Source organism: Nannobrachium achirus, assembly GCF_963921795.1.
Source record: "Nannobrachium achirus genome assembly, chromosome: 14".
Lineage (NCBI taxonomy): Eukaryota > Metazoa > Chordata > Actinopteri > Myctophiformes > Myctophidae > Nannobrachium > Nannobrachium achirus.
This window is the reverse complement of record NC_137821.1, coordinates 19,839,424-19,857,761: the sequence shown is the minus strand read 5'-3', so window position 1 is coordinate 19,857,761 and position 18,338 is coordinate 19,839,424. Positions and strand designations below refer to the sequence as shown.

Genomic DNA, 18,338 nt, shown 5'->3' with positions numbered 1-18,338 from the left:
TTCCTGGTGACGTCACCATCAACAAGTGCAACCTGCTGGTGCACAAGTAGGCCATACATGGCCACGAGTGCACAAGGCGAAAGCGGTGCGACAGAGTGCAGTCTAGTTACTTGCGCCAGTATGTATGGATATGTACGTACCGGTATGTCCGTGTCTGCCCGTGTTTAAGCCCATAGCCCAATCAGGGACCAGTGTTTCTGGCAACGTCATCATTAACAGCCAATGAGGGACCAGCATTCCTGGTGATGCCACTGGTGATGTCAGCAGAGTTTGGTGTATAAGAGCATTCCTGGTAATGTCATCGTTAACAGCCAATGAGGACAGCAGAGCACACTACACCTCATGGCACGCTCTGCTGGCACACAAGTCTACTTGTGCACAAGGGGCAAGTTGGCATCTCGACAGAGTGCATGAGTAATGAATTTATTTTATAAAGCTTGGCCAATGTGACCCTGCAATGGGCGTACAACAATTTTGGGCGCTTTGTGCAAAGTGTAGGCCAGATGTAGGCCAAGCTTCGCGGGACAATGTGACTCTGGGCGTACAACAAACCTTGGACAAACAGACAAAGCCAGATGTTGGAGCTTATTTCTTTCCAGGAGAACTAAAAAAAATCACACCCGTGTGAACTGAGCGGTGGTTTACCCCCCCCCCCCCCCCCCCTTCCCCCCTGTGTGTGTGTGTGTGTGTGTGTGTGTGTGTGTGTGCCTGGTCTGGCCTGGCCTGAACAACAGCGCCCCTCCCTTAACATGTGTGGTCATAAAAGCTACTGCAGGCCTGCAGGCTACATACAGACACACACACACGCACACACGCACACACACACGCATACACACACGGCCACGTATAGGAGACGGTGTAACCACCGCTCAAAAAATATATAGGATAAAATGTAGCCTACTGGTAAATAGGCCTACATACATAAAAATGTGGTTTCTCTATGAATTGAGTACAAAAGGACGGGACTCCAATGTAAACAGGCTGTTTTGCTTTAAATTGTATCTGAACTGAACTGTCCTAGCTGTGCTGTAATTTATGTGAATAGCCTATCTAGTAGGCCTAGTCATGAATCAATGAATGAATGAATGAATCAATCAATCAATCAATCAATCAATCAATCAGTCAATCAATTTTTGGACATAAAACATGACCAGCAATAACCATTCATGGGCCAAACATTTCACAGACCAAAGTCAACATATGTTATTGGTTTTGATACAATTTCCTGTGAGATGTATGGCCCCTTTGTCAAAGCTGCATGCTTGCATGCTTAATTATTTTGCAAACTTGATCCACCACTTAGACAATTAAGACAAGACTCTTAAAAGACGAATGCCGCTCTGCCTATTCAATTTGAATGTAATGTGTACAGTCAATGAATAATAATAATAAATAAATAAAACATTTGACATTAAAAGTCTGTTGTGGTCTGTCTGGCTGCATGAGTGACTTTGTGCGTGCGCGTGCCTGCCTGCCTGCGACCTGTGTGTGTACATGAGCGAGCGCGCGCCGGCATGCGTGTGCCCGCACGTGCCGCATGCGCCGTGCGTTGGCATCCGCCTTCGATGGGTTTTGCGATTGACAGGCCTGTCCACCAATCCACGAAAGGAAATGTCTGGCTCAGCCTTCGGAACGTCCAACCAGAGATCGGTATTCCAGATATGGGCATGATCCGTTCCTTAGCTGGACGGTTTAGACGCCATTTCGTGCTGGCTGGTTCCAAGGTGATGGTATCAGACACTCGGCTCGGATATTAACCTACACAAGTAAAACAACGTTGAATTTTACTCGATTTTTAATAGTAAGCTCCCGGTGAGTATTTTTAACAGAGAGATTTTTTCCCCCTATTTTTATTTTTTATTTTTATTTTTCTGACTTTGAGCCGTCTTTGGGAATTTTTTTGATTTTATTTTTAATGTATTTTTCTGGCTGGTATTTCTGAGACTGTGTTTGCTTTAGAGTGGCGTACATTTTGTGATTCGGCCTGGTGGTGTGGCGATGATAAGCTGCGCAGAAGTAGAGTTTATAGCTTTCCACAAAGACACATTTTTGCCTTGTTTTTCTTCTCGAATAAGACATTTTAAACCTGGCTTTTCCCCCCACTTTTCAGGGTTCACAGTGAGAGAGTTATTTGATTGTTTGTGGTCGTATTTTTAAACGAGGGGAAAGAAAGATCGAAGAGTTCTTTTCTGGACAATTAAATGATAGAGGCTGCCCTTTTCCTGGAGATATCCGTTTTTAAACGTCTTTTTATTGTCATTCTTTGTTTTACCCCCACCGGTAACGTGACTTACTGCCGTTTGAAGTTGACTGCTAAGATGTGTTTTTCCTATTTTCTTGAGACAAGTAACGTTATATCCCTCCGACAAGTGATGTAATTTTTCAGGCAAGATGGTGTTTTTTTTCGATGAAGAGAGGGGGTGGAGGGGGGGCGTTTTCATGAAGCAAGCACGCACGCACACAGCAGCTCTGTTTTTTGGCGTGTTGTTTTGCTGCCAATCTGCCATAGACTCATGAGTCATGCTATTTGGGAGTTTGTATATATCTGGTGAATATGATAATCATTAAAGTCATCTGCAGATTAAGAAACCCATGCATCCATACCTGTTTGTTCTGCATTGTCATAATAACTGCACATAGCATAGCCTATAAAGCCAAGGCTGATGGATAGGTTATTTGTTTTTAATTCAAATTAATTTAATGGACTCTAAGGCCCAAATTCGCCTATATTTGGCCATTAACCCATGGGGGGGGCTCGATTTTAACTTGTCTTTTTGTGAATGATCACTTTCTATTCCCATCTATGCAATGATTTTTAGGCTTCTCGTCCTTGTGGTGTGGCTGTTGCTCAGTGGTTAGAAACTTTTAATTTGTTTTTAATTTACCCTTTGACTCAAGTGTCTGGCCTAGCTGGCCTGGGGCAAAGATCCTTCCAGCTCCAGTCCATGGGTGTTGTTCTGGGGCCTGGCCAGTGGCCTTGGGTCTGCACTCTGTCCTGAGGAAAGGAATGCAGAGGAGGGGGGCGAAGATAAATGTTCCCCCGGGCCATCAGCAGACTGTAAAAATGTGTCAGGCCTCTGATTTGTGTCTGTAGTAATACAACTACAGCCCTAATATCGAAGGCCCAGGATTAGTAGGCTCTCACCTTAATGGAGTAGTTCTCTCCCAAAATGACCTTTTCTCTTTGGTTAATCATGCCATGGAGACTTGAGTTCAATAATATGTTTTGTTTTTTGTCACATTCCTAAGACAATAATTTGATTACAAGAAATGTACCCCCTTTGATTCTGGATGGGGACCCAAATCCATTTGGGTCCCCATCCGGAATCGATGGTAAATTTACTATAATCAATCATTTGTCTTATGAATGCGAAAAATAAGTCTGTCATGTGTAATCATTTATAGAAAAGTAATTTTGAGGGTGAACTACTCCATTAGTATGCATAGCCATTGATATTAAGTTATATATGACAGATACCACATGGTGTGTTGTTTTCATCCTATAAGTGCCTCTATCCTCCATGAGTACACACACACACACACACACACACACACACACACACACACACACACACACACACACACACACACAGCATGGGTGACCCTGGTGCAAATCATAAACTAAAATCAGGACACGAAAGAGAAGGAAAATGAACAAAACAGGTCACCCTCAACATAACCCATCAAAATGCCATTTTAGATTTTGGCGTTTAGCAGCGCAGCGTGTCACTTCCTTCCTGCCACGCAGCGAGCTTGTAGATCTGCTGTTTTTAAAAATCTTCAAAGTGTGAGAACTACTGATTCAGATGGCATTTGTAGAATCACTCAGGTCTTATTAGTGTTGCCAGGTTGGTACTGTACTGTCTGTCCCATGTCTGGATCAGACTGGGAAACATTAGCCACGTCCCCTTCCCATTGAACAAGATCTATTGCCTTTTGTCTGCTCTTGAGTTTGTTTGTTTTGCTCCCTAATAGTAGAAGAATGGGGAAGTCCCTTCACCAGGTATGAAGGTGACCGAAACGTTGTACCAATAAAAGTGTGTAAGTGAAGACAGTGTGCGGGACTTCCCCAGTCCCCCATTCTTCTACTATTTTCAAGTTCATTATTCTGACACACCTGTCCCTCTTGTAGGTGTTCAAAAGTACTTTTCTTCAAGGCCTATCGCCTATGCCCTAGTAATAAAACAGATTATAGCCAACTCGCCAGTATGGTAATTGTTACTAAAAGTCAAGGTGAGAGAAACAAAAGTGCACACATTCTGCAGGTCTCTTGAGGTCCTGTGCTCTCATTGAACGAGTGCAAACGTATAGGATTAGAGTTTGAGAACTTTATTACAAAAATTAACCATTAATACAAATAATTATATGTACCGTATAATTGACAAACAATACTTATAAACACTGCTCCAATGAGAAGCCTGGTCAAAGGCCATGTTGTTTATTTTAAGTAAAAAGCCAAAATATACAAGCGCACAGTTACAGTATTATATACTCTGTATAGGACATTTTATGTTGTTTTTTTTCTTCTTCCCTGAATTGGGTTTGACTGAAGGGTTTGAGTTCATTTTGTTGCAGCGTCCATAAACTAAGGACATTCATGATCCTTAGGTCTACAAAAGTAAAACAGTAAAACAATATCTTTCTCAAAATGTATAATGAAATTATTTTGATGAGTACTACACATACTACGATTTGAATCGACCCCTTAACCCTAGTTTGAATACCATTCTGCAGTATAATGAGCTAAGCATACATTTATGTGCTTTACCAAACTAGCCTATTTCTGATTCTGACCTGCATATCATTTATGGTTCAAAGGTCTGAATCGAGACAGATTGACCACATGGTGGTTAATGAGGCATAAACTGTAGATTTCTTTGAAAATCACTCTGCCCCCCATTTCAATCCCTGGTACTGCAGGTATGCTGAGACATTCAGGTCATCTTTGGCAAAGGCCTTATTTTCTAATGTCACTTTTTTGTGTTTCCCCCTCTTTAGTTTTTGAAGCAGCTTTTTTGAGCAGCAACGAATCGTAAGTTGGTCTCAACACCCCCTTCCCTCCTTTTTTTTTTTTTACTTTTCAGTTCTGTAAACTAGCCTGATTTCCTTTTAGATCCCCCCCCAACACAAGTAGCATGTAGTGTTTTTTTTTCTTCTTTTTGTTATGTTGTGATATTATGAAATCAAAACAAATGTTTCTTAACTGCAGTTTTAGATTAGATACCTTTTATAACCACACAAAAAAATACAGTTTACATTTTCCATTAAGCACTTAACTAACCATATCACCATGCACTCATAATGGTTTTTTTATACATGAATACACGGTTGAATTCACCAGCATAAGGCCATTCAACAATAAAGTGTTACCATAAATCTCTTCATGTTGATCTACTGAAGGGAAAAAAAGGTTATTTGGTTATTTTACCAATTAACACCCCATGCTCTGTATTAAGGAGGGCATGGGGTGAACGTGCCCTGTCCTTGCAATGTGTTTGGCTGTGTACATGCAAGGATATTGTGGAATCAGTCAAAAAAAAAAGAATATACATGTGCACACACATGAAATTACTTGTCTTTTAATAGGGATTATTGCTACTAATAATAGTGCTAGTACAACTATTGAATGGGAGTTATATTACATGAGCATACGCAATCTGTGTGTGGAGTCAATTGTTTAACTCCCATAGTTAGTCTCTGAATCTTTCTTTAGCCTCTGGATTTTGAAGTTTCTCACAGTACATTATAGGCACACACAAATTCAGTGCACATTCCCAATGTTCTATATCAGGGGTCTTCAACAGGGTGACTGGACTGGGACCTGTTCCTACAAGGGGGGCCTCCACATCTTAGTGTGATCGTATTTGTTTTTATATTATTTACTTGAAGCCCACCATTCCTATTCTTAGGGGAAAATAGCAGATCTACATCAAGCTTGTAGATCTGCTTTGTAGATCTGCTATTTTCAGCAAAGTATTTTGGTGTAGAGTGAAAAAGGAGCAAACCCAGTACAGTGTCAAGTTTACTTAGTATTGAGGGTTAAGTGGTTTCAATGTCTGAAAATACGCATTAACATGAAATAAACATATTAATGTCGACAAACCAAAAAACATGAATTGACAACGCTAGATAGTGCTGTCAAACAAGCCTCACGAAACATATGAAGAAGTTTAATCTCCAACACATTTTATACAGTATGGGGTGGAGGTCCCTACTTCATCTCTCTCTCAGGGGTCCTTGGCCTGAAAAACATTGAAGACCCCTGTCCTATATAAATGCACAGTCCCCTGTGCCAGTGACTCCAGCTGGCATCTAATCTGTGTTCCTAAGCATTAAACTATGAATTCTGGTGTCTTAATTTAACTCCTGACAGTTAATTTAAGACTCTGGAATTTACTGTCCACTCGCATCAATGAATTCCTTGAATGACACAAGAAATACACTGCATGCCGTGCTACCATACTATGGAGTCCCATGAGACCCATGTAGCCACTAGCTTTGCCAGGGTCATGACTATCCTATCCTATGCCCCATGAGTTACACAAGCAATCACAATTCCACACTCACAAACGTAGCCTTTTTGATTATTTATGATCATAAAGACATGTTTTTCAGGCTTAATTTTAAGGTGTTATGTGATGAAAATTGCAGAGCTACCAGCTCACAATGTGTCGCAAGGCGGTGTGTTGTGAACTTGTGAGTTTGTGGAATTTATGCTTAATAGCCTACACCAAATTCACACCTCAACATTTAGACTTAGGTGGGAAAGCCTTTTTCTTGTCTTTCATTTCCCCAGGGAAGCCATACATTTTTATCCCCAATGAGTTGCACAAGCAATCACACCCATAAGGCTGGCAGTGCCATGCTCTGCCCAGGGCATCAAACCTCTAAACCGCTAGTATCATCCTCATACCACCATAGGCCAGGGACAAGGCCAAAATGCAGGCCCAGGCTTCAGTTTTCTCTTTGGAGAAGAGATTATCCACTCAAAGTTAAACCTGACATTGTTTGTCGATAATTCTTATTCTATTGTGAACATTGTTCAAGTTCTTACTGGACACACAATTATAAACATCCCTGAGCACTCTGTGGTACTTTACCCCCCTGTGAGCACATTCTGTGTGTCATTTGGCCATGGGATGAAAACAACCTGCCAGTAGGGGAAATGAGAGAATGAAGCACAGGCTAGACCGCCCGCCATAATGTGATATCCTTCTGGAAACTATTGCCCAGAGAGAGATGGGGAGATTAGGTTGCATTTTAGGCTGAGTTGTTTTTGTAATGGCCGTAGCTGCATGGTTTGCATGGCAGGATGTGAAATAAGATTGACTCTTAATTGCTGCACAGCTACAGGTTCAATTAATTTAAGAACAGGTGAAATAATTTGCTCTAACATTATCCACTTAAGACACACACACTCCTTTCTCTTAAAAGATATGTACAGTTAGTATTACCTTTATATGAAAAAAGATCCCCACTTTTTAGCACTTTTGAGTTAAAGTGTGTTTAACACGAATGTATTAAAAATATATTTTCATTCCAAAGTAGACAATATAGCTAGAGGGTGTTTTTAGTGTCCATTTGAGCCATTTTCCAGCTGCTTTCTCACTGTCATTCAATGTCTTATACGATTGTGATAACAAATATGTATACATCCCCAACAGGTTTTTGTGTGGTGTACCTGTACCCTGGTTTTTGTTTTAGTTTTTTTACCCTCTTTTACGTCCGGGCACATTCCCAACTTTTTTCAGAGGTAGTTCTTGATTAAAATACCTCCAGGAGTTGCTAAAAAATACAACACATTTTATAGCTGTACAGTCATTTTCACCCATAGTGAATACAACTCCCATGGTGTGGTGGCCCATTGAGACTCCCCCCTCCAGGATCAGGGGGACAATAACAACAACACTCTTCTCTCCAACAGAGTCAGGCAGGCAGTCAGACCTCCACCGCCAACGATACAGACACAATGGAGTGAGTGATGACAATTTCAAAAGGCCAAATGTGACTGATATTTTAAAACAAAGTAAAACAATATTTGTGTATAATCATTATCAGTATACTTTATCTTAAACACCCAATCACGCAGAGCAAGGCCTAATAGTCATTGGGTGTTTAAAATAAATTATGTTTTACGAGTATATTTTGTTTCATCCAATTGTCTACATATATGGACATATCCTAAAGTATGGGAATGCACATTTACAAAAAGTTACTGATGTGGTGTTTGCTGTAAAGTGTGAGATATTCTGTATCAGTTCCCCCGAAATAAATGTAGAAATGCACAGAATGTATACTTTTGACAGACAAATTGTTACTTGTCACATCTTGTCAGGAGCCTATTGTAAGGCAAGGCAGGTTTATTGATATAGCATATTCAAGGTTCAACACAATAACAATAACAATCCAGTGTGCTTAAAGCATAAAAGGCATTACATTTCAAAGACATTACATGCATTTGAAATATTATACTGACCTACTAAAAGTATACAAATATTGAATAAGTAACAGTTCTAAGCTGAAATGTATAAGTTGAAATATCATGTTTATTTACAAAGTAATTTTATAAGGCAACTGGGCTGAGCTTCCTCGAGGATCCATAATGAAACAAGTTCAGTCAAGCTGAAAGGGTCACCAACAAACCCAATGCAAACACTCTCACATTCACACCAGGACAGAATCGCTTGAATGGTGGGATAGCGGAACAGAAATGACTTCAATCTCAGTTGCTAACAGAAGCATATAAAACATGCCTTAAAATGAACAGGAAGGGAAGAGATGCAAAATACAGCTATGGATGGTAGACAATAGACATGTATTCATATACTCATCTCTCCTCTTTTCCCTTGTGTCCCTCTATTTGTCGTCTTCCTCTCCCATCGTGTTCTCCTCTCGTTTGCCTCATTCTGCTCTTCCTCTTTCTCTCCTCTCCATCCTGCCCCTTCGCCTGTCTCCCTTGCCACGGTATGGCATGTGTCCAATCTTCCTCTCCATTCTTACCCCTCTTCTCTTTTTCTTTTCTTTGCACCATTTTCCTTTCCTGTTTGCTAACTTCCATCCTATCGCCTCTTGCCTCTTCCTCACCTCACCTCATCCTCTCTCTTCCCCTTTCACCCCACACCCCCCTCCCTTCCAGTTGGTCCTCCGCCTCCAGTGACGGCAGCATGGCCAGCAACGTGACCAACAAGACGGACCCGCGCTCCATCAACTCGCGCGTCTTCATCGGCAACCTCAACACGCTGCTGGTCACCAAGGCCGACGTGGAGGCCATCTTCTCCAAGTACGGCAAGATCGTGGGCTGCTCCGTGCACAAGGGCTTCGCCTTCGTCCAGTTCGCCAACGAGAGGAACGCCCGGACCGCCGTGGCCAGCGAGGACGGACGCATGATCGTGGGACAGGTGCTAGGTGAGCGAGTTGGTGTGTGTGAGTGTGTGTGCGTGCGTGGTTGGACTACACCGCTCTGGGTTGGTGTGTGATGGTCATAAGACCAAAACGGTATAGGTGTAGTCGGGGAGCCACAGGCCCGAAAGCTCAAAGAAAAGGGTTGAACCTGTGATGTGATGACATACTTTTTATTTTAGTCTTTTCTATTCATTTGGTCATTAATGTACACAGAATGAGAGACCAAAAAACTGCCCCCACAACACTGTGGTTAAGTGATGAGTCATCACTTCACAGTTTTGTGTGGTTTTAGCCCAAGGAATGTTTTTCATGCAAAACAAATGCTTGCAATGGATTCCGAATTAAGAAAAAACCCTCGTTTTCAAAGCAGATTTATTTTTGTATTCTTTTCCTGTATAGTGAAGTCAAAGGGACAGTAAATACAAATGGCCATAATTTTTTTCCACTATGTTTCCGGCAGAGCAGGCCTTTCATTCTGTGTACCTTATTGACCAAATTAATAGAACACATCACAGGTCCTCTAAAAGTTTGGGCCTGTGGCTCCCCGACTAGTGAGCAATTCTGCCTGTAGATGAAAAACCTTTGGCTGTTTTGGTTTCCCAATCCTGGAGACTGGGGTTCAAATCCAGCCTTGACTTGTGGACAGTGCATTGTTTAATATGTACAATACCAAAAGGGTGATACAGTGGATCACCTTTGTAAGAGTTGTAAGATTGTATGCTAACTAGAACGGGAAAGGCAGTAGGGGCAAAGGCCTTCTTCACGTAAACACTAAAACTAACTCCCAAGTCCACTAAAATGAGGGAAATGTTGGTGATAACAGAGACACACACAGTCATACAAGTTAATTGGAATTTCACACTTCATGTTACTCTCTCTCACTCCCGCTCACTCCTCTCAGACATCAACCTGGCTAATGAACCGAAGCCCCACAGAGGGTCCAAGCCAGTGAAACGGTCTGCAGGAGACATGTACAGGTGTGTTTTCAGCTTGTATTATGTCTAGTAAGGTTGCATGTATGTGCAGTAATAACTGCTGGTACTGTATTGCTTTAGTTGATCCTCCTACAACCGTCTCTTTTCCCCCTGTGCGCAGTTCCTCATTTGATTTGGACTACGACTTCCAAAGAGATTACTATGACAGGTAAGTACTGATTTCTACATTTTTATTTTATTTTAATTTTCATTTTTGTACACTCACGCACACTCACTCACTCAAACTCTCTCTCTCTTTAATGAATGAATATGGGTAAAGTTGCACATAAATATGTTGCATTGTTGTCAGAGAAAGTACCCATCTATTCCACAGATCGCTGTATGTACTTGTACAGTATGGTCGTACATTATGTATGTGGCATATGTATGAATGTACATGCATACAGTCCACACACATCACATTTTTGCTGGGTGTATTGCTGAGAACCCATAAGGATGTGCAGTGTAGAGTGTGAAGTTATCGCTTCAGAAGTCTTCTTCCACTGTCTTTGTGCCTCCATCTTTTAGGATGTACACCTATCCGTCCCGCGTGCCTCCACCTCCCCCTCCTCTCTCGCGGGCTGTCATCCCCTCCAAGCGTCCCAGAGTCAGTCTGAGTGGGGGCAGCAGCCGACGCAAAACAAGCTTCAGTTCCGCCAAGAGCGGCCAGAGGACCTCCCGTCCAAGTAGGACAAACACACACACACACACACACACACACACACACACACACACACACACACACACACACACACACACACACACACACACACACACACACACACACACACACACACACACACAGTCCAGACAGAGGACATAATTATTAGTGTTAATTAAATCTGTCTTCCTCTGGCCACAGTGAAGGTGGATGACCTGCAGACCATTAAGAGAGAGCTGACCCAGATCAAACATAAGGTGGACTATCTGCTGGAGAGCCTGGAGCACATGGAGAAAGAGCACACCAAGAAGTCAGGTAGGAAAGCAGGCATTACATGCAGTAGGGATGGGACGATAAGCGATATTATCGTGATATCGTCCTGCCATCATGCTCTGGGATCAATTCACCTTTATTTGCCAAGCTGCATATCCGGTACCACTTAAACCCTCTCTTGGTAAAACATACTTAGTCTTTTTTTTAACTCTCTACCAAATCTCTTTGCCAAAAAATAGCTGATTTACAAGCTCACAACACGTCGCATTGCGAAGCGTTGTGAGGTTGTAGATCTGCTTTTTTTTTTTTTTTTTGGCAAATGTTCCTCCACCAGGATAATGGATGTTGGGGATGTTTTGATTATCGCGATAATATCGTAAATCGCTATTTCTTTGGTCACAATAATCGTGATATGAAATTTTCATATCGTCCCATCCCTAACATGCATGCAGACAGACATGCATGCAGGCAAGCACCAACTATAGAGGGTATGCACGTGACATCATCATACCCAGAAGTTATGCGGGAAAGCCTACTGAGTGGCAAAAATCTACTTTCTGGCCTTGACAGCCCATGCATCCAAACAGAAAAGTCCTATCTGATTGCATTAAATGACATTAAACTCACTTTGCCACTCACTTTATGCATGCGCATACCCTCTATTTAAGGGTTGTTTTTTAAACCAACAGTATTTGACAGATGGGGAGTCAGTGTAAAGATCTAAGAGCTGGAATGACACACTTTCTTCTTGGTATTACTGAGGACTCAAGCAGCAGCGCTCTTAATAAACTGCAGACTTCTGATCGACCTCATAATAATTAGTGTTTGTTTCGATTTGATTATTATACTGTCTTCCCTTCCCTATTGAAGCTACCTGACTACAGACCATAAAGATAGAGTTGACCCAGATAAAATCCCAGAGGATAGCACTTTAAAAGCATTAGTAAATAGTGAAAACACTTGCTAGAGTATTTAAAAGGCAGTCCTACAGTAGATGTAAATAAACAAATTGACAGGGGGAAGGACAAGCAAAATGCATGCAATGTAAGTCTCCAGCTGAAAATGTAACCAGATTATGCGTTTCCAAATGCACTATTCAGTCTGCTTCCATGCAGAGTGCGCCATCAAGAACTAGAGTTATGCATCACATTTCCCAGTGGAGGTATGGATGAGACACACAATCCTCCATCTCTGTACCATGCCCTTCCTCTTATCACCTCCCATTTCCTCTCCCTACAGAAGCGAAGAGCCAAAAGGCTGAGCCGGGGGAGGTGTCTCCCCTCCACTCCTCCACGTCCAGCAAGAAGGAGGAGAGTCTGAAGAGGGACAGAGAGAGGGGGAGCGAGGACCTCCTGAACGACTCCGAGGAGGAGGGAGATCTGTTGGAGGAGGAGGAAGAAGAGGTGAGCAGAGGCGTCCATGTTTTTCCCAATGACCCTAAGTGCAACAGTGGGGGCGCGGGGGGCTGCAAGGGAAAGGAGTTACTTGTTTTTGGTGATGATGTCGGAGGCGCGCCGTCTCAGGCGACTGTCGAGTGTTGCGACGGTCGCATGAGCCCACTCAGCGCCGTTACTGAGTTATGTGCCGTTATGGAGAGAATAGTAAATCTTCGTCTCCCCCAACTTTCGGCACCTCCGCACGGTCCAAGTGAACACAGCGAAGCACTCCCTACCTCCTTGCCCACCACTGCCCCCCACCGTTGCGCTCAGGGTCCCTGGGAAACGCCAGGTCGCTGAGCAGAGGGGGTTGAATGAGGATGTTGCAGACGGTAAAGGTGCTGCAGGGGTGGAGATACAGGAGGAGTGGGAAGATGTAGACTGGTTTTGAACCCAAGTTATCTCAAGAGATGAGGAGTAGGTGAGAAATTGTAAATGACAGCAAACATGTCATGTATGGATGGATGGTTAAACAGAGCTAAGGTGATAGCATTAAAGCCTTGCTTATCATACCACAAATTGTCAGAGTGACATACACTTGTGGGGGACCGGAAAACAATCCACTCTACTTGATGTGACTGAGGAAAAATAAGGAGGCAGAGAGATGCATGGCTTCTCATTCAAAGTCTTCTCGGGTATTGTTCTTGTACTGCCACCTACTGTCCATAGATTAGAGCACACTTAAAATCAACTTAACTTTACTGTCACATCACAAGTTTACTGGTGTAAAAGAGTGTGAGATTCAGTGCATGCTAACCACAAATTGTAGATATGCAATAATCCCGGCAATGACATGTATCAAATAGCCACATCTTTTTGCCAGTCTTAGGGGCAGAAATGTGAGAGGTTCTCCCTGCTTAGGTCCTAAGGCCCTCCTCGAAAACGAGACCATACATATCAAGGGGTTTATCCTTTCAATACACATTACACCCGTCAAGTTAACTGGTTAACCAATAGCTACCACGGCTGGGAGTGAGCAAAAAGACTCAGATTCCCATGATGCCTCGCGGAATACTACATCCGGCGACTTCCGGCACCCATTGAATTGTATTCATCCTGGCTTCAGAAAAATGTATATATCTCGGCTTCTTTTCCCATATCGCACGTTTGGTCAAAATGGCCTGTTTTCTATGGCCCATAACTTACACACAGATCATCGCGGTTGTATTTTTGAAGCGGTGAAAACCGCTTCCAATGAGTGGCTTTGTGTGTCCCACGCCCATATATGGTCATTTCAGTCCAGAATGAACAGGTTTTTTCAAAAACAAAATGTGTGTTTAATGTCCATATATGGTCATCTCAGTCCAGAATGAACAGGTTTTTTCAAAAACACAATTTATGTCACCTCATGTCCATATATGGTCACTCCAGTCCAGAATGAACAGGTTTTTTCTGTCCCGTACATCCAGAATATCAGTCCAGAATGAATAGGCTTTTTCATAAAGCAAAATGTGTGCCCCATGTCTATATATGGCCATTTCAGTTCAGAATGAATAGGCTTTATCTGTCCTGTACGTCCAGAATATGTGTGTAGTGTCCCTCCCGGTCTGATGAAGGGATACTTTGAGGATTGGACAAGCTTCACATGATAATTTGGCCTTCAGGTTTTATCTGTCCTGTACATGCAATAGTTCTCACCTACTGCATCCACAACTAATGCTACTATAAAAACCTTATTCAAATAACAATTCAGAATAGAGGTTTTATCTGTCCTGTACATGTAGAATATTATCAACAAAAGGAGTGGATATCTATAGAAACCCAACAAAAGATTCAAGTAAGAAAAGAGAAGAAAACAGCAGTGACAAATAGCCGCACAAGAGCAAAAGCAAAGGCACAATAAGAATATAATGCAGTTGACAAACAACTGAGAGACCCCAAGCAGGATTCAGAAAGAATCGGTCATGTGTCAACCAAATTGTCACAAAGGATGGCCAACTACACAGATAGGCAGAACACTTTAAGGAACTCCTTAATTAAATAGACCCCTACCAGAAAATCCCCAAAATATCCAACCAGCACAGACTGACTTCCCCATCACCTGTGACATACCCAGAAGAGAGGAGATCAGGAAAGCTGTACAACAACTGAAAAATGGGAAAGCAGCAGGGCCAGATAACAGACCTGGGAAACTGAAATAATTATAGAGGGATGCAGTTGACAAACAACTAAGAGACCAGCAAGCAGGATTGTTTATATATTCTTTTAAAACCTATTATACCGGCTGTCATACCGGCTCTCCAGACAATTCTATACTAAGATTCACCGCTTCACTTCGAACCGAGGTTTGATTTTTTTCTTCTCTGCGTGAAAGAAAATACTTTGGCCGGCCGTGAAAGGGAACCCGCGTGCACACAATGGGCACACGTCGTGTGCACGGAGCCGCCGAAGATCAGGTAAATACACTAGGAAAAGGCCTTGGCAGCTAATTAAAATTATGGCAAACAAAGTGTTAATGTTATTACAGAGGAGAGAGACACTGGAGCAGCTCAGACAGTTTAAGCCCTTTTATTCAGGTGCTAGTATAATATAAAAAGTGACTGGCAGTCAGTCAGTCACTTTTTATATTATACTAGCACCACATCATACATCTGTCCGTGCTCCTGTGATGCACCAGACTAGCCGTGTTGGCGCGCTGTAGAACCCCTATGTTCTGTTAATGTTATTACCTTCAGCTGCGTCTAACCATCTTGGAAAAAGTCCTGTTGGTGTTCACACTGACACCTGCCCTCTTACCCAGCAGGTGAAGTCTAGAGGGAGAGAGGAAGAGGAGGAGGAGGAGGAAGGAGAGCAGGAGGAAGGCGAGGATGATGGAGATAGCATCAACGGAGAAGACCCCTAAACACTACACTACACTCACTCACTCACTCACACACACACACACACACACACACACACACACACACACACACACACACTACTGCAAGGGTCTTCAACAGGGGGTCCGGGACCCCTAGGCGGTCCTCAGAGTTACTACAGGGGGTCCTCCAAATCTTTGTGTGATAGAAAGAAAAAAATAAAATCTCCTTTTTAGCCAGATTCTTAACCAGATTCTGAGAACTTTAGCCAAAAATAGCAGATCTACAAGCTCACAACGCCTCACGCTGCGAGGCGTTGTGAGCATGTAGATCGGCTATTTTCAGCAAAGACGTTTGGTGTAGAGGGGAGAAGAAGTATTGACAGTTCAAGTGGTTACATATCTGAAAACACAAATTGACATGAATCCAAAATACACTAATGTGCTCATGTCAAACAATGAAACAATATGGAATCTATGGCAAAGTTGTAAGGGTCCCTGCTTCATCTCTCAACTAAGGGGTCCTTGGCCTGAAAACGTTGAAGACCCCTGCACTACTGTATTACTACTATACTTGCGAGGACATAAAAATTTTAGGACAGCATAAAAAAATTGCCAGAAAATAGTAGATCAAATCGGCTATTCACCTACACTCAACTATGTACAAATCGAGCATAGCTCCAACTCCCTCTAAAATCACAGCGGAACAAAAAAACGGAATCACAGAATCGTCTTTTTCTCTGTTTCCTGGTTTTTGCTCTGTGTTTGTGAAATCGGTGCCATGGAATGCATTGCCCAAACCTCTTTTTTCGATCGATCGAAAATCTGAAAATATTCTGTTGTGACTACTTGAAAAGGTAAAGAAGTAACGAAAAATAGCTGAAAATGGTTAGTGGTTTGGTCAAATATTCTTTGCAGTGAATGCCTTAAACCATTGATCAATCATTTATCTTGTGAGGACCAGGAAAACGGTCCTCACAATATTTATTTCTCAATTAGTTGTTGTCGGGTGGAAACCTGGTATGTCCAAAACCGTTTGTTTTGTATTTATCATTTTAAAAATGATTTGAAACGGTGAAAATGGCACGCAATGCGAGGCGTTGTGTGCTTGTAGATCTGCTATTTACTCTAGTTTTGTGCGACAGTCTGAAGCAGGGCTTTTAATTTTACGAAAAAAGTTTCAAAGAAATTGAAACTTTTTTTTCTTTCTGCCTGACAGTGATGAAATGCTACTTGTTATAATTGTGACCCTCACAAGTACAGTAATACAAGTATACACACAGAGACACACACACACGCACACACGCACGCACGCACGCACGCACGCACACACACACACACACAGACATGTTGCATAGGATTGTATTAGCACACCATACGCTGGTCATTTTTTAAATTTGATTGGACATATTTATACAATACAGTGTGTTGTATCTCTCTCTTCTCTCTTTCACACTATCTCGCACAAACGAAAGAACACGTCACACACAGACATACACATGTAAGTAAACCATATGTTCTTCTTTATATACCTTCCTCTTACTTTAATCTTTGATTCTTTCATACTTTTTGTTAAACATGAACTTTTGCCCGGCGACTATGACGGAAGAACGTGCGACTGGAGAGATGCAAAACTCCCAGTACGGTACTACATTTACACCAAATTAGGCATTTAGTCTCGGCTTAATGTAGCTCATGTCATAATCCTTTTTGTCACTCGCATTAAATCAGCATTTCCACCACATGCTCGGCTTGAACAGCTTGGCTTTAGCGTGCCGTGGTCTAAACTCGGTCTACACAGGGGACCCTATTCTGGGGCAAAGATGGCAGATCTACAAGCTTGTAGATCAGCTATTTTTAACAAAGTGTGTAAGGAGAAAATAAGCGGGCTGTGGTGGACTAAGTAAACTGCCCTACAAAGTGCACTAACTACGAAATAAATCACTCGCATCACGGCAACCACCCTTGCAATTGTCCAGAATTGCATCTTTCTAGTTGTACATGTTCTTGAGGTAATTGTTTATCCCCCAAAACCTTGAAGGCTAATTTGATCTTTGGGATACACAAATAAATCGGTGTGTCCAAAAACGTAGTTAATGCACTTTGGCTTTGTAGGGCAATAAAGTATAAAGGGTTTAAGTGGTCCACATTATTGTGTATCATTATTTTATGCTTTAACTATTGAAAAATAGCAGATATACAAGCTCACAGCGAGCTTGTAGATCTGCTATTTTTGAAAAGTCGTGAAAATTTGAATTTTGACCCGATTCTATAAGTGTCTTTTGAATCCTTCTAAGGTTTTTTGAATTCTGTCAGCAATCTGGCTAGCCATCGTCAAAGAAAAGGTCCTTTTCACGTTCTTGAGAGACTACTATATGTCAGTGGTTCTCAAACCTTTTCATGTGAAGGACCCCCAAACTGATATTTATTTGGCCATCTCAAAATATCTAGTTCCAGGGACCACCCAGAAGCAAAATTTTAGTTACAAACGTTCGCTTTAAAAATACATATATTCAAAGATTTGCACACATTTTCATGACTTTTTCAAAAATAGCAGATCTACAAGCTCGCAGCGCGGCACTCGGTGCCGCGCTGTGAGCTTGTATATCTGCTATTTTTCACTGGTTAAAGCATTCAATAATTCTCTTAAGTGGTCCACCCTACGCTACACTACATAGGTGGTTTTAGTAAATACCTCCTATACCCACACCCCATACATTACCCTGCACTTGAAGGTATGGTAATTGGCACACTGCCCCATGTTGCACATGATCGCCTCTTCACTCTCTTCTGTT

General features: G+C 42.2%; 1 protein-coding gene across 4 annotated transcripts; it reads left to right on the top strand.

Moving 5' to 3' along the window:
• The first annotated feature begins 1,733 nt into the window (after window positions 1-1,733).
• Window positions 1,734-18,083, top strand: hnrnpc (heterogeneous nuclear ribonucleoprotein C). Of its 4 annotated transcripts, none has more exons than XM_080741831.1 (10): window positions 1,734-1,812; window positions 4,999-5,032; window positions 7,925-7,974; window positions 9,155-9,405; window positions 10,304-10,379; window positions 10,498-10,545; window positions 10,905-11,062; window positions 11,239-11,352; window positions 12,550-12,713; window positions 15,487-18,083. In XM_080741831.1, the coding sequence occupies exons 3-10, from the start codon at window positions 7,970-7,972 to the stop codon at window positions 15,586-15,588; spliced, it is 918 nt and encodes a 305-aa protein (XP_080597957.1). In that variant the 5' UTR covers window positions 1,734-1,812; window positions 4,999-5,032; window positions 7,925-7,969; the 3' UTR covers window positions 15,589-18,083. The 4 variants fall into 4 exon arrangements, with proteins under 4 accessions (XP_080597957.1, XP_080597955.1, XP_080597958.1 ...); XM_080741829.1 differs by having other exon boundaries at window positions 9,137-9,405; XM_080741832.1 differs by lacking the exon at window positions 4,999-5,032 and having other exon boundaries at window positions 1,762-1,812.
• The last annotated feature ends 255 nt before the right edge of the window (window positions 18,084-18,338 follow it).